At 37.0% G+C, this 14,979-nt stretch overlaps 1 protein-coding gene across 1 annotated transcript in view; it reads left to right on the plus strand.

Annotated features, from left to right (window-relative positions):
• The window catches only part of LOC128864754 (uncharacterized), a 260,399-nt gene that overhangs the window by 110,650 nt on the left and 134,770 nt on the right, over positions 1-14,979 (plus strand). The window contains exons 4-5 of the mRNA XM_054104510.1: positions 3,087-3,283; positions 5,818-5,938. Coding sequence (XP_053960485.1) covers positions 3,087-3,283; positions 5,818-5,938 — 318 coding nt within the window. The remainder of the gene's footprint in view (positions 1-3,086; positions 3,284-5,817; positions 5,939-14,979) is intronic.

The following is a 14,979-nucleotide window of genomic DNA, read 5'->3' on the forward strand; positions in this document are numbered from 1 at the left end:
TTGGACGAGGTTCACCAGTTGCTGTCCATTCAGATGACGATCGTTTTGATTCCGAAGCGACGTGATGGATACATGTTTCATCTATTGTCACATATCGACGCTACTTACGTTATTACGTTTAGTCAAACACTGCTCATCATCAACACATTTATATAGGGCCCGCCATCTATCGTTACGGATTTGAACTAGGTATTATTTGAAGAATGGTAACACTTAGCTGTCATCTGATTTGACACAAAATTAGTTTTATTCTTCCGCTCAACGAAAATGGTTGTGTATACGCTCAAAGAACGCTGGGAAATATTGCGACATTACTTTGAAAATCATGGTAATGTTGGGAAGAAGAAAAGCACCGAATGAAGCGTATGTGCGTTACTTTGCGAAAAAAGTAAGAGAAACTAGGTTGCTTATTGACCAACCAACGCGTGACCGACCAAAAACCGTGCGTACACCCGAAAATATTGCTGCAAATATTGCTATTGCAAACCAGTAACAATTGATGCACTGAAGACCAACATACGCGATGTCATAGCTGAAATACAGCCGCATACAATCGAAAATGTGTTGAAAAATTGGACCGATCGTATGGGATGGTGCATGGCTGGCCGAGGCAGCCATATGAACAAAGTTGTGTTCCATCATTAACCGGAAGGACTGTACTTCAAAATAAAAAAAACAGTTTGGAAAAATACTGAGTAGTTTCTTTTTTATACCATTTTTAATTCCGTAAAGTTATATGGCGGACCCTCTATTTCAAACGCTCATGACTTCTTTTGATACCTCTACGATGTCAGCTAACTCATGCAACTTCACTTTTCTATAATTCAAAACGATTTTGTGAATTTCTTTGACGTTTTCTGGTGGTATCGCCTAATTTCGACGTTCACTGCTTTGTGCATCATCGGTGTCTCTATGACCACGTCTGAAGCTAGCAAACCATCATTTTATTGTTGTTTCTGATGGAGCGGAGTCCCCATAACACTTTTCAAGCCATTGCTGCGCTTGAAGGGTATTTTTACCGTCAAAAAGCAATGCAAAATTAAAAATGAGATTCTTTTTGATCCGTTGTTTTAAAAATAACAAAAGTAGCGTCACTCTTAACTCAATAACTCTCGAATGAATGAATAGAAAATCATGAAACTTTAACTGCTGTTTTTTTAAGTTGGTAGTAACTCAAAAAGAGGTGAATGAAATAAAACTAGTGCTATCTATGTACTAAGACCGTGACTTTTCAGCTCAGGTGCTAACAATATTTGTACATCGCAGCAAGAAAAACGACTCGGCTTAGTATAGTTCCACAGCTTCATTGCTAGATTCAAATGCACTTACTTCAAGCAACACTCTGCTAGTTCTAAGGCAAGTCTAATATATTAAGGGGATCGCTAAAGCGGAAACTGTCAATGCATCTATCAGTGAATCAAAAATGGATTTTGTATTTACTTTTGCACATTTGTTACTTTACTAATACAACAATTTAACTTCTTTTAAAATTTTTAGACTACACATTGACTTTAGAAATGTGTTTTAGTAGAACTTTTTCCTCTTAACTTTATTTAGAATCCAAATCTGCTAGAGAGGAAGTTGAAAACAAAATGAACCTTCCATAATATATTTACATACAATCTTTCAATTCCCTTTTCGATGGCATTAATTACAAAGATTAATTGAATGAGAAGCTGTCCATTGTGCGAAGAATTTTGTCCACCTCTGTATGTTGCTAATGTTGAGCGATGAATAAATTCCCCAACCTTAAATTGCAATTATCGCAAAATACTTTGCCAGCAACAGAGGAGCAAAAAAAAGCTTTCTAGCAAAGTGGTTAAGTATAAAATGGCACAAAAAACGTGGGAAATGTATTTTTTGCTATATATGAAATTGTTTGCGCAATGCTGATTACACGCTAGCTGCAGGCGTAGCAGCAAGCAGACTTCAGCATTTTATACATACATATTTACGTAATTCGCCGCCAAAGCCAACGAATGTTTGACGTTTAGTCGAACGCCGATGTTGTGCAACGTGTAATTAGTAATTCATTTCAAATGCTGCAATCGCATGAATAATTCAAAAGCTGCGTTGGAAAAGGTCCAATATATGTACAGCATTGCATGCATACTGAAACCAAGGCGTATGGGAGGGAAATTTAAAAAGTAAATATGTAATTCAGAAAATTGCGAAAATGCATTGGTGTTGCGCGGTGTATGTGTATATGTCCATATGCATACATACTTTTTTTTTGTTTTTTTTTTTTTTGGTGTCAGCCCACTAATTGTAGGTCATTTTTTAGCCAAAACGTGAAATGGCAAAATTCACTTTCCGTTGATTTTTGTTATTTGATTTTTTTTTTCTGTTGAAAAAACTCTTCACACTTTGCAAGCCATAATTTTCTCCCCGCTTTCGGCTAATTTAGTAGTGTTGCCAAATGCTCGGTTGCAATGCCTACAAGTGTCTACGCTTATCACCACATAAAAAGCAGTAAAAGCGTATGCGAGCACGAGCGCATACAAGCGTACAAAATTGGCACTCGGTCCAAAAGCATATTTGGCTCCCTAGTGTTAATATATGTATGTATGTAAATATGTCTTATTAGGTCGACTGCGCCCCGACCTGCCCTGCCCTGCCTGCCTAACCAGCGAGCACAGCGTGTTGAAATAATTAATTTCGCCTTGCAAACAAATCCGCTTGGATTAGCGTTTGCACTGCCAACCTAACAAATAAGCCACCAATAAAGAAACCAGCAGCACAGCAGCCGGCCTACTGTCAAGCGCAGCCCAAGACAAACGGCCCAACAGTAGGTTGTGTGAGCGGAAAAAATAAATTAAGACTATTTAACGCTTTAAGCCATTTAAGTATTTCCACTTGTAATTGCACAGCCTGGCGGCAAGCAAACGACCACGTTGTGTCACACATACACTTACACTCAACCGCAATGGAGCCGTGCCAACTTGACCTAGTCCTCCGCTAGTGAATGCTTCTTATATTGTATCGCCAAACAACTAAATAAATACTAACGCTGTCTATATTGTTGATTGTTTCACTTTATTATTATTCTTATTCTTCTTCTGCTTCTCGTTTTTGTTTCATTACAGGAATTTATTTTCTCATTTTTATTATCGTCACGTTTATTTTTACGACCCCATGAGCTGCTTGGCAAACTATTATCCTCGGTACCTGATAGCGAATCGTTAGAATCATTAGTCGCAGTATTGGCCGAATGGACACAAAAGTTCCCCTACGACTATCGCGATGAGCGTATGATGGGCCATGTTAAACATATCGTTGCCAGGTAGGTGCTACAAATTACTTAATCTACTTATAAACACACCCACACATGGTAGTACATATATATGTAGATATATAAGGATAGTCAGTGTAGTTAATTGCAGTACTATATACTGCAAAAGGTAATAATCACTTGAACTGTCTGGTATCGATTCCTTAAATTTTAATTCAGCAGCAAATACTAGGTGGTTTAATAAGTTTCGCTGTTCAATAAGAGAGAACGGTGCTACTAGCCCCAATTTTTTTTTTGTTAGGTTGGTACACTCATCATATGAATGCATGTGAAGTTTCATTTCAATCTGTCAAATCGTTGTTTGTTCACAAGCTATTTAGTTTCGACCTGTCACAGTATTTTCTGCGATGGAAAAAGTCAAGTATCGTGGAGTGTTGAGTTTTTTATTTTTGGAAGGTTTAAAAACAAAGGAAATTTTTGAACGAATGTTGAAAGTGTGTAATGACTTTTCGCCATTAATTACTATAGCAGACATATAGGTTACTGAATTTAAACGTGCTCGTTCAAGCCTTGAAGACGATCCACGCGAAGGACAGGACGAAAACAGCAACAACACCAGAAATCGAAGAAAAAATACAGGATATCTTTTTGAAACTCGGCGAGGAACTAAAAGAGATTTAATAGAAGCCCTAGGCATCTCATTGGGCAGTGCAAGCAATATTTTGACTGAAATGTGGGGCTTCAGAAAGTTGTGTGCAAAATGGGTGCCATAATCGAACAAAAACAAAATCGAACGCGACTTTCTCAGCAACATTTGAGGCGTTTTCGAAAGAATAAAGTGGATTTTGTAGGTCGATTCATCGCTATAGATGAGCCCCTGATCCTAAATCAAATCCAATGGCTAAAAAGTGGGTGAACCTGGTTCTACAGTCCCGAAACGAGTTCGTGTTCAAATATCGGCCAAGAAGGTGTTTACATCAGTCATTTGGGATGCGTAAAGAAATTTTTGTGCATTGATGACTTGCAAACGTAAAACAATAAATTCTAAATATTATTGTAACCTTGTAATGCACGACAAGAGCATTTTGGCAATGGCGAAAATCCATGAATTAAAGTTCGAATTGTTGGAGCCCCGCCGTATTCACTAGATTTGGCCCCTAGCGACTTCCATCTCCTTCCAGACCTCAAAAATGAATGCGTGGAAGGCGTGTTGTATCATATGGTGAGGTCATAACAGCTGTGGCAGCGTATTTTGTAGACCTTCCAGATTCCCACTTCATGGATGGAATTCAGCAGTTGGAATCTCGGTGAAACAAGTGTACTATACTGAATAATAAAGTGTATTTAAAAACAATAAGTTGCATTTTTCTTATTGAACTGCAAAACTTTTTAAACTATCTAGTATATACATAGGTTCAGAAGCTAAGTTTGTGAAGAAATTGAAAGCTAGACAGTTTAGGCTCACGGGACCAATTAGAGGATCTTCAGCAGAAACTAGAAATTGAAACCAAAAACTTATGATGTTACTTGTGACAATCACAGACACATATACGCTAGCCCATTTTACCAGAGACACTTTCTCTCTTGTCACGCGAGCACTTCAGATTAACCCGAAATTTATCATTGCTGATTAACCGCTTCTCCAAAAGCTTCTCATAGCCTATGAAGCTCAGTCAAGCCGTGCTTTGGAGTGTCCAATCGAACCGAAGCCAATTGGGGTCTGACATAGCGTGAACAGTCGGCTACCTCAAGGCTCCCAGTAACATATCCTATAGAGCCATTGGTGCAGTACTAATAGTATGGTAACAAAACTCCTTCTGCATTCTCTTTCCCGTGACAAGGTGCTTAGATTCATAAAAAATCTGAGAAGTTTTCAGGGAGTCACGAGTTCCTACGCCAGCTGTATCTGCCCATTCTTTAAATACTACCTCTTGGCCTTAAATATAGGCACAATATAATTGGTATTTACAACGTTTTTGGAAGCTTAGCAGAGCTCCTCCTCTTATTTGTGGTATGCGTCTTGATGTTTAACCAAGAAATGGAGGGGTCAACGGGTTTAAGTCCCCCCGAACCACAAATGGATTTTTCTGAGGAGCTTTTCCACGACAGAACTACTATCAGAGGCTATTACAAATACATTTTTATGTTATTAGGTGTTTTGTATTTGTTTGGGTTTCGAAGCTGAGCATTTGCCAATCACAGTCACGCACCAGAGCACTCAGCGACGGCGGCCTTAAATGCAATGGGCAATATGTATTATCTGAATACTTGGAAAAAATGTCTGGTCATTCACACGGCATGCACGGGGATTCTCTTGGATGTCCGTCCAGTATACTTATAAGTAATTAAACTATAAATAAAGGAATGAGTATAAGTATAAGTAAATAAATATAAATAAATAAATATACATCTATTCCGTTTTAAATCCAGTCAAACTAAATGTTAGCTTCCAATCCATAGATATTTACAGAATATGCAAGAAACACACAACTATATTTATTTGAATTTGCCCCAAATAAGCTTATTAAAAATATCCTCATGTAAATATACAATGAAATGTTTATGTATGTTTTCTTTCAATATAGATGTTCCAATACAAATCTAGAAGGTGTAGTTTCCGAAATACTGAGTGCCTTGTTGAAACAATTGACTGATTTGGAGAGACACGAAGAAGATCTACGTGCTTGTCAAAGCACAAATGAGAAGGTAATTTAACTGCGGTTTCTCATATACTTGTATATTTGTACGCTATATATTTACATATGTATGTATGTTCGTTATATTTATTTGTATGCGTATATGCATTAGACTGGCTCAAGAATTTCAAATATCTATTTGGCTTTAGAATTACCCTAGAGATATTTTAGCACGTCAGCAATTCTCATAAGACTTTTGTAAAATTGTATAAATGAATATTTATGCAAAAATGGAAAGAACACTTTGAGGCAATTAGCAACATTGCTGTTAGAATTGAAACTATCTTTGAAGTTGGCAACACAACAACCAGTAGTTTAGCGGAGGCCAAGGATGCAATCAAGAAGCTGAAGCTGTGATTTTTGTGACTGTGGCAACTGACAAAGAATAACTCTGCTCAACGCCATCTAGAAAGTTATAGCCACGATCACTCAATGCGGAATCCAATATATCGAACGCTCCTTAAGCTGGATTTCGCCCTCACCGAAGCTGTGTTGACCAAGCCACTACTTTTCGCATCATAGTAGAACAATCAGTTGAGTGGCGCTCCCCGCTTTAAATGATGTTCGTCGACGTAAAGAAAGCATTCGACACAATCGAACGAGACTCAATATGGCTGGCGTTGAGCAGAAAGGGAGTTCCCACTAAGATAATCCGCCTCATCAGAGCCCTTTACGAGAGCTCCTAACTGGCAGTGCTTCACAACAGCAACATCAACTAATCATTGACCACTAACGCAGGCATAAAACAAGGTTGTCTCCTGCCGCACCTTCTCTTCGCTATCGTGCTAGTTGACGCCATGAGCAAATTGACCCTGCACAAAAGAATCGTCTTGTGGAGTTTCACCATACATCTTGCGGATTCGTCGATGACATCTGCCTCCTCTCTCACAAAATCACCAGCATGCAAGCGTAGGCAGACAGACTAGTCACGCTGAAATGCACTGTCAGACTGGAAGTCAATATCACCAAGACCAAAGCTATGAGAGTCAATCACAATAAAGCAAGACAGGGGGAATTTGTCGAAAGCTTCTGCTACATCGGCTGCACTATAAGAAGTTGTAGAAAAGGAGTTAGTATTCAAACTGCGGCAATTCAAAAAATATTCAAACGATATAAAATTGTTCAATAAAACTTTGAAGACTTTACTATCACTCTGCATTAATCAAATCTATCAATTGTTTCCTAATAATATTAAAATTTCTAAAACAAGAGGTACATATTTACCGCTCTACTAAGCGGGCAAAAGTAAATGAAATAAAGGTGAAAATGTATGCGCTCCGATTTCTGTATCCGCTGATTTGTTATTGTACTGATACAAACTCTTTCATATATACATCCAAGTCTTCCTATTTTGCCTTTACGACAGAGCAGCTCATACGGGGTATTATATTTCCTAGTAACTTTATAAATCCCGATCATACAGAGCTGAAAGCATAAAGGAGGTGTTCGAACGGAGGTGATTAAAATTTAATGGAGATTTTGGGTTCAATCCCTCGAATCTCGTAAATGATAGAGAAATGACAGAGACATGCGTTTTTTATAAACTTCACCAGGAACCACAAATCTTACTTAAATAATTTTCCTTTCATAGATGTCCTTCACCTATTGAGCTGCCAGCTGGGTTGTTTTACCCAATCAATGAAAAGTCCGTCTTACTAATTGGAAATGCTTTGACACATTACTCCCATGTCACATACATACATAAGTATTCCATTCTTAATTAGAGCGCATGCTATTTGTTCATGTATACATATGTAATACACTCGCACGCATATATCAGCTGAAATAGTAGAATAAAATATTTAGATCGTGCATATGCGTAAATTTTATATTCTGTTTGAAGAGAAATTAAGAGCAAAGCCTTCAATTAAAGCTGTGTGGTATTTTACTCCTAATGATGCTTGGGGTACAGCGGTAACTTACCAACCGGGCAAATGGTACCGGCTAATGGCAAGGGTATTGGATTCAATTTTCGGGGGGTTGGACAAGTCCACGCACGCAGTAGGGATGGGTCAGATAGATTACAGTGGAAGGCATAGAGAGGCAGGATAGATATTATATGGGTGGTAAGATTGAAAAATTTGGTGAAGGGTTCAGAGCCAGGTATACTTCCAGAGCCTTAATTAGCCATTTTATCAGCTAACTCGTTCCCTGTAATACCAAAATGTCGAGGCACCCAAATAAGATAAACTTTGTTGTGTTTTACAACACTTTCCAGTTTTGTCTTACATTCACCGACTAATTTCGAAGAGCAGCGTGGGTTAGCAAGGGCTCTTAGTGCAGCTTGACTATCACTGATCTGCTACCGTCATTGGTTTTGGATCCGTCGGTGTAGAAAGTGTGTTGAAATCCTGTTAATAGGTTCTCCGAAGTTAAGGGGGGAGCCTGGTTTATGAGGTCTAAAAATTGCATCTCTTTGAGATTTTTTTTTTTTAAGGAAAAAATTAATTTAGCACTGCAAAGTTTTTTCTATCTTTTAATGAACATTTAAAAAGTATAAAAAATTTTTGTACTGATTAAAATAAGTTGAAAAAATGTTTAACATAGAAATTAGTAGAGCGCTGCAACGCTGGAGTTTCCAACTGGCGTACAAGATACAGCTCATAATTATTATCTAAAGCAAAAAATTCAAATGGATTTCTAATTATCATGATTTTTTATTCTAGATGAACTAAGAAAACTGAGAGAATTTCCAAAATTTCAACTTTTTGGAGGTTTTAAAGAAAAAAATGCCTTTCTATAAAAAAAAATTCACTTCAACTTGGTATAAAAATCTTGACATTTTTTTTTTATCTATTTTGTTAGTTCAAGTAGAAGAGAATTTAATACTGAAGGGAACAAGCTATGATTCATTTCAAAAGGTTCATTAGGTTTTTTTCATTCATGTACGCCAATTCAAAGAAATCATAAAAATGAAAAAATCGAGAAAAGAAGATAAAGTTTGTACTATAGCTGTCTGGTCACAGCGTAACTACCTAACGCTCGCCTACCTTTGGCTTCGGAATCGCTTAAAACGAAAAAAAAATTGATTTTTTGACCTTATAAACCAGGCTCCCCCCTTAACCATTGATCCCTATCCGAGATCAAAACATCTTACTTCCTACTGAAGCTAAAGTAAGGCACCCGATTGTCCGCTGGCACCAAGAACAGTATGCACCGCTCCGATAACTTGTGGGATATCTGATAGTGGCTAGTGTTGTTTTCGTTTCCCCAGACTCCGTTCAACTTGAGCCTGTACGCCGCCTTTATCGCTTCCTTTTGAATTTGAACATCAAGAGGTTGCAATTTGAGGATGGCATTAAGGGCATCGCCAGATGTTATACTCATAGCACCTGTAATACCCAAGCACAGACTTCTCTCGCAAGGGTAACAAATATATATAAAAAAATTGTAAGTTGAATGTTATGCTCTATAGATGGAATAGCAAGCAACAGTGAAATTGTCGTTTTCAAGGGTCTGTTTTCTACCGCAATTCTCTTTTGTATTGTGTCGTATAAGCTATTGTCGCTCTATTAGCAATTGAGCTTCATTATATGTCATATAAATAAATAAATAAACCTTCATTATCTTTAAAAGTTATTTTCCTGTTTTTTCTTTTACCTCTGAAACCAAATCTAATAATCTTCTAAATTATGCGTTTTGCATGATGGCTTACTCTAAAAGACACTCTACCAATCAAAGATTAAATATTTATTAAGTCCTACCCTGAAAATAGATATTTCTTTGAAAAAAAAAAGCCGAAGAACCGTGTCAACTAAGTGAAAGTACAGCTGGCATACTCCAAGGGAGTATTATGGGCCCCATCCTATACTTGCTATCCTCATACGATCAACCAGCTTCTGAAGAAAAAATAGTTGAAATGTTCGCGGATGACACTGCCGTACTCACAGCTGACTCCCACCCCCATGTGGATTCCCAAAAACTCCAGAAAGGATTTGATAAAATAACTTATTGGTTGAAAGAGTGGCGCATTAAGCCAAACGAGACAAAATCTTCCCAAGTCACTTTTACACTAAATACAAAAACTTGCCCACTCGTTAAACTCAATAATATAATCATCCCCCAAACTAACGTCACAAAATGTCTCGGCATGCATCTTGATAGCAAACTCACATGGAAAACCCATATTTTCATAAGGCTTTAAAACTCAGAAGCCTTAATTGGTTACTACATCGAAATTCCCATGTTTCTCTCGAAAGTAAGCTTTCACTTTACTCAGCTATCTTCAAACGGATACGGACATACGGCACTAAACTTTGGGGTACTGCAGCTAGCTCAAACTTCGAAGTACTTCAAAGATTCCAGATGAAAACCCTCAGAATGAGCTCAAACCCCCCTTATTATATCACAAATACACAAATTCTTCGTCATCTTAAGGTACCCACAATAACTGAAGAAGTAAGAAAATATGCCACATCACACAACACACGACTACAATCGCACTCAAAACCTCTTATGACTGGAATAATTGCAACCAGACTCAAGAGAAAATCTTCAAAAGACCTCATATGTTAATAAATTAGTATAATTTATTATTTATCATAAAATTAGTAAATGGTTGCACCACTGGGTGTATTCCAGAAATTTTTTTTTTTTTTAGTTCCATTTTACTACACGGTGCTACAGTGAATCAAAACTTTTGAAGTGACGTGATGAGCACTGTAGACCTAGCCGAGAACGACGCGGAACCGTGTTCAAAAAGTTTTTAACACCCTCAATTTTTTTATTTATCGTTAAAAACCTCGATTTTGGGTGTTTTCCGACAATTAAAAATCGTAGTTCGTCTGCATTTTATCCAATTTCCAATCTTGAAACAGTTTTGTTGAGGTAAATGTTAGTCCTTCTGACGTATGTCTTCAATTTTTCACGCTAAGCAAAAATAATCACTGATTTTTCAACACAAAACTTAAATTGTAGTCAATTTTTCCAACTTTTGCGACTTTAACGAGATGTTGTCGATAATATTGAAATGAAAGGTTTTTTTTAGTAGAAAGTCTTATATAGGATGGGCCATGTAAAATTTGCTTTTTGAATCGGCTATAAAAAAAAATAATCAATATTTTTTCAAACTTTTTTTTTATTTAGAAGATTGAACATTGTCATTTATGAATGTAAAAATAATATCGTTCAAATGACTGCCACGACTGGCTTTACAGTAGGCCATTCGATCAACCCAATTTTTAATCATATTTTCGATTGTTTGGGCTCCAATTTCATGAATGGCAACTTCGATTTCGTGTTTTAAAGCATCAATCGTCTCTGGATGGTTCGCATAGCATTTGTCCTTAATGGCTCCCCACAAAAAATAGTCCAACAGGCTTAAATCACAGCTCCGAAGCGGCCAATTGATATCGGAATTTCGGCTGATTATTCGGTTTTCAAAAACGGTAGCCAAAAGTTCGAGTGTAACTTTGGCAGTGTGATAAGTTGCACCGTCCTGTTGAAACCAAATGTCGTCCATGTCATCCTCTTCAATTTTTGGAAACAAAACCTCGTTGAGCATGTCACGGTAACGCTCGCCATTTACTGTAACCGCGGTTCCTCGCTTTTCGAAAAAAAAATTGCCGATGATGCCGCTAGACCAAAAACTGCAACAAACAGCGACTCGTTGTGGATGCAATTGCTTCTCTACAGTAACGTGTGGATTTTCTGAGCCCCAAATCCGACAATTTTGCTTATTGACGTAGCCACCGATGTGAAAATCAGAAAAGAAGAAGAAGACTCACCACTTTGGAAATATGTTTTCACTATTTCCCAATTTTGCTCAAGCGTCAAACAGTAAATTATGAACACATTTGACATGTCATTTGTGTTACCATTCTCAAAAAAATAGGTGGTTCAAAAATCAAACGCTATATGGCCCATCCTGTAGCTGTGTCTATTCCCAATGTAAAAAGCATTTAATTTCAAAAATCGATCAAAATGTGTCGAAGTAACGGATTTTTTCTAAACGGATTTTTTTGTAAAACACAAATCAGTAAACTGAAAGTTTTGTTCACTACTTTCATATTTGCAAATTTAATGCGGTTCTCCGTTATTATTCGCGAAATACGTGTATAATTAAGTATATTCAGTCATTCCTGTGTCCATTCCGAATCTAGCAAGCATTATTTCATCAAAATTGATAAGAAATTTTCCAAGTGAAGAACGTTTTTGTAGAAATAAAATAATTCTCGAGCTGAACAGAGACCGTAGAAGAATATTATAACGTCAAAAAGAAAAAAGAATGTAAAAAGTAACGCAATTTTCTGACTTACCCGGACGTAGGATTACCTAACTAAACCTCACCTAACCTAACGTTATCTAAATCAATCCAACCATACACAATGGGAGACAATCGAACCCTTTCTGTTGCTTTTCTGCATTGCAAAAGAAAGTCATTTTAATTAGTTTGCAATGCCAACATATCCAAACTCGACGTAACCTTGAATAACTTATCCTAATCTCACTTCACTAAATAGAACCCTGCGTAACACAATTGAGCCGATTGCATTGTACTTTAAGTGTACTCGATTCAAAAATCTACAAATAAACGATAGTCCTAAATCTCGTACAAGATCACGATAGTATTCAATGATACTAAATGACGTTCATTTAAAGTTGCTGCAATTGGAATATAAGGTCTATCTACACTATCTGCATTTAAATTTACGTCACTGGATTCAAATGAATCTTCTGTCTTCTTTGTTGAAATTTGCTTATCTTGGATTTTTCGTAAAACTGGTTTGGAGATAGTTATAACATTCGCATACTTTATACGGTTATGAGTTTTGTAGTGATGACCTGCGATGTTAGTCTGACAAAAGTAGCAACCTTCCTGCTTGTAGATCTTCTGATAATGCCAAACCATTGGAATCGTTATCGGTAAAAGACGCGTGTCGCGTTTTTCATATACCTATTTTTTAATTGTAATAGTGCACATTGAACAAATATATTCAGGTTCAAACCACTGACTTTCAATGTATGTGCGTTCAAAAGGAAGGCTATATTCTTCTACCACGGCCTTACTTTTTGCGAGTTCCAAACGATGTTTTTTGTTAACAAACATTCCGCAGATGTAACAAAAATTATTATGCTTATCACATATTCTGATTTATGTTTACTTAATACACATAGGTAAGGTTAGGTTAGGCTGGGTTAGATGCACTTACAGTTAGTACCAGAAATAAGTATACACCGGATACGTTCTCAATTATTCCCCAATCGTTTCTTCAAACAACCTAAGTTATAACAAAATTGTGTTTTATTTACATGAATGAAATACAAAAATCATATTTAATCCAAATAATGACAACGGTCGCCGTAGCCGAATGGGTTGGTGCGTGATTACCATTCGGAATTCACAGAGAGATCGTTGGTTCGAATCTCGGTGAAAGCAAAATTAATAAAAACATTTTTCTAATAGCGGTCGCCCCTCGGCAGGCAATGGCAAACCTCCGAGTGTATTTCTGCCATGAAAAAGCTCCTCATAAAAATATCTGCCGTTCGGAGTCGGCTTGAAACTGTAGGTCCCTCCATTTGTGGAACAACATCAACACGCACACCACAAATAGGAGGAGGAGCTCGGCCAAACACCTAACAGAAGTGTACGCACCAATTATTTATTTTATTAATGACAACATTTTAAAAAGGAACAATATTATAAATAGCTTTTTATATTAAACTTTATAAAAATTCATGTCTCAAAAGTAAGTATACAGTTGGTCATATTATTAATTTGTAAAATCAAAAACATAATTAAAATCAAATCCTAGTATTTGGTAGTATAACCATTAGACTTTACAATCGCTTTAAGTTGTGATGGCATTAATTTCACCAAGTTTTCAGTTACAGCTGGTGGTATTTTATTCCATTCCTCTTGAAGGACGTTTTTGAGTTGTTCCTTATTTCTAATCGGATGTGTACGTACTTGCCGCTTTAAATATTCTTTCAAATGTTCGATTGGGTTGGTATGCGGGGACTGTGGCGGTGTTTTCAGCTGTTTTCGCACATTGTATAACAGCCACTCTCGTACAATGTTGGATGTGTGCTTGGGGTCATTATCCTGCATTATCCAATTTCGTAGCGCTTTCTTTTAAAATATTTTTCAAAATATTTAAGTAACCATATCGGCTAATAATATTTTTGATAAGGACCAAGTTTCCAACCCCATTCGCAGCCATGCATTCCCAAACCATCACAAAGCCCCCTCCATGCTTCACAGTGCCGGTCATATTGTTTGGATCCAATTCCACGTTAACTTTTCTAAAAGCTTTTTCACGGCCATCAGATCCACAGATACTTAACTTACACTTATCAGAAAATATGACATGGTACCAAAACGTTTGCTCATATTTTTCATGATCTTTTGCAAATGAAATCCGTTTACTCCGATTGACACTACTCACGAAGGGCTTTTTCCCAACACCGCGCCCATGATAACCAGCACTATGCAAAACCCGGCGAATAGTTTGGGTGCTAAATTGTTTTCCAGTCTCATTTTCAACTTCAGATTTCCATTTGGGGGCACTTATTTTGGGGTTTGTCCTGATTTTCCGTACGACTAAGCTTTTTTCTCTGGGACTTAAGAGCGGCGGACGCCCACAACGCTCTTTATTAGTGGTGCTTCCCGCACTTTTATATTTATTCACAATCTTTTGAACTGTAGCAAAACTCCTATCTATCAAACGACCGATTTCTCGCAATGATTTATGTTCCTTGTGATATATGTAGGTACAATATTATAACCAGTTTTTTTAAATCATCAGAAAGATCTTTTCCTTTTGGTGACATTACTAAAAATATCGCAAAACTTAATACAAAACGTACTTCCCTCAATTTTTATACTCACTTTAGTTATTTCTTTTTAGAAGCCTTAACTTTTTTAATCAATACATACAAATAAATGTTATGCGAACTGAACAATCGTTTGCTGTATACTAACTTTTGTGACATAAATTTCGCTGGCATCAAAGACAAAGCAAAGCGTGGATAACGGTACCTAAAATTTACAGCTAAATTAAGGCGCATATGAAAGCTTATCCCAGTACTTAATTACAATGTGTAAAATAT

Source organism: Anastrepha ludens, chromosome 5, assembly GCF_028408465.1.
Source record: "Anastrepha ludens isolate Willacy chromosome 5, idAnaLude1.1, whole genome shotgun sequence".
Taxonomy (NCBI): Eukaryota; Metazoa; Arthropoda; class Insecta; order Diptera; family Tephritidae; genus Anastrepha; species Anastrepha ludens.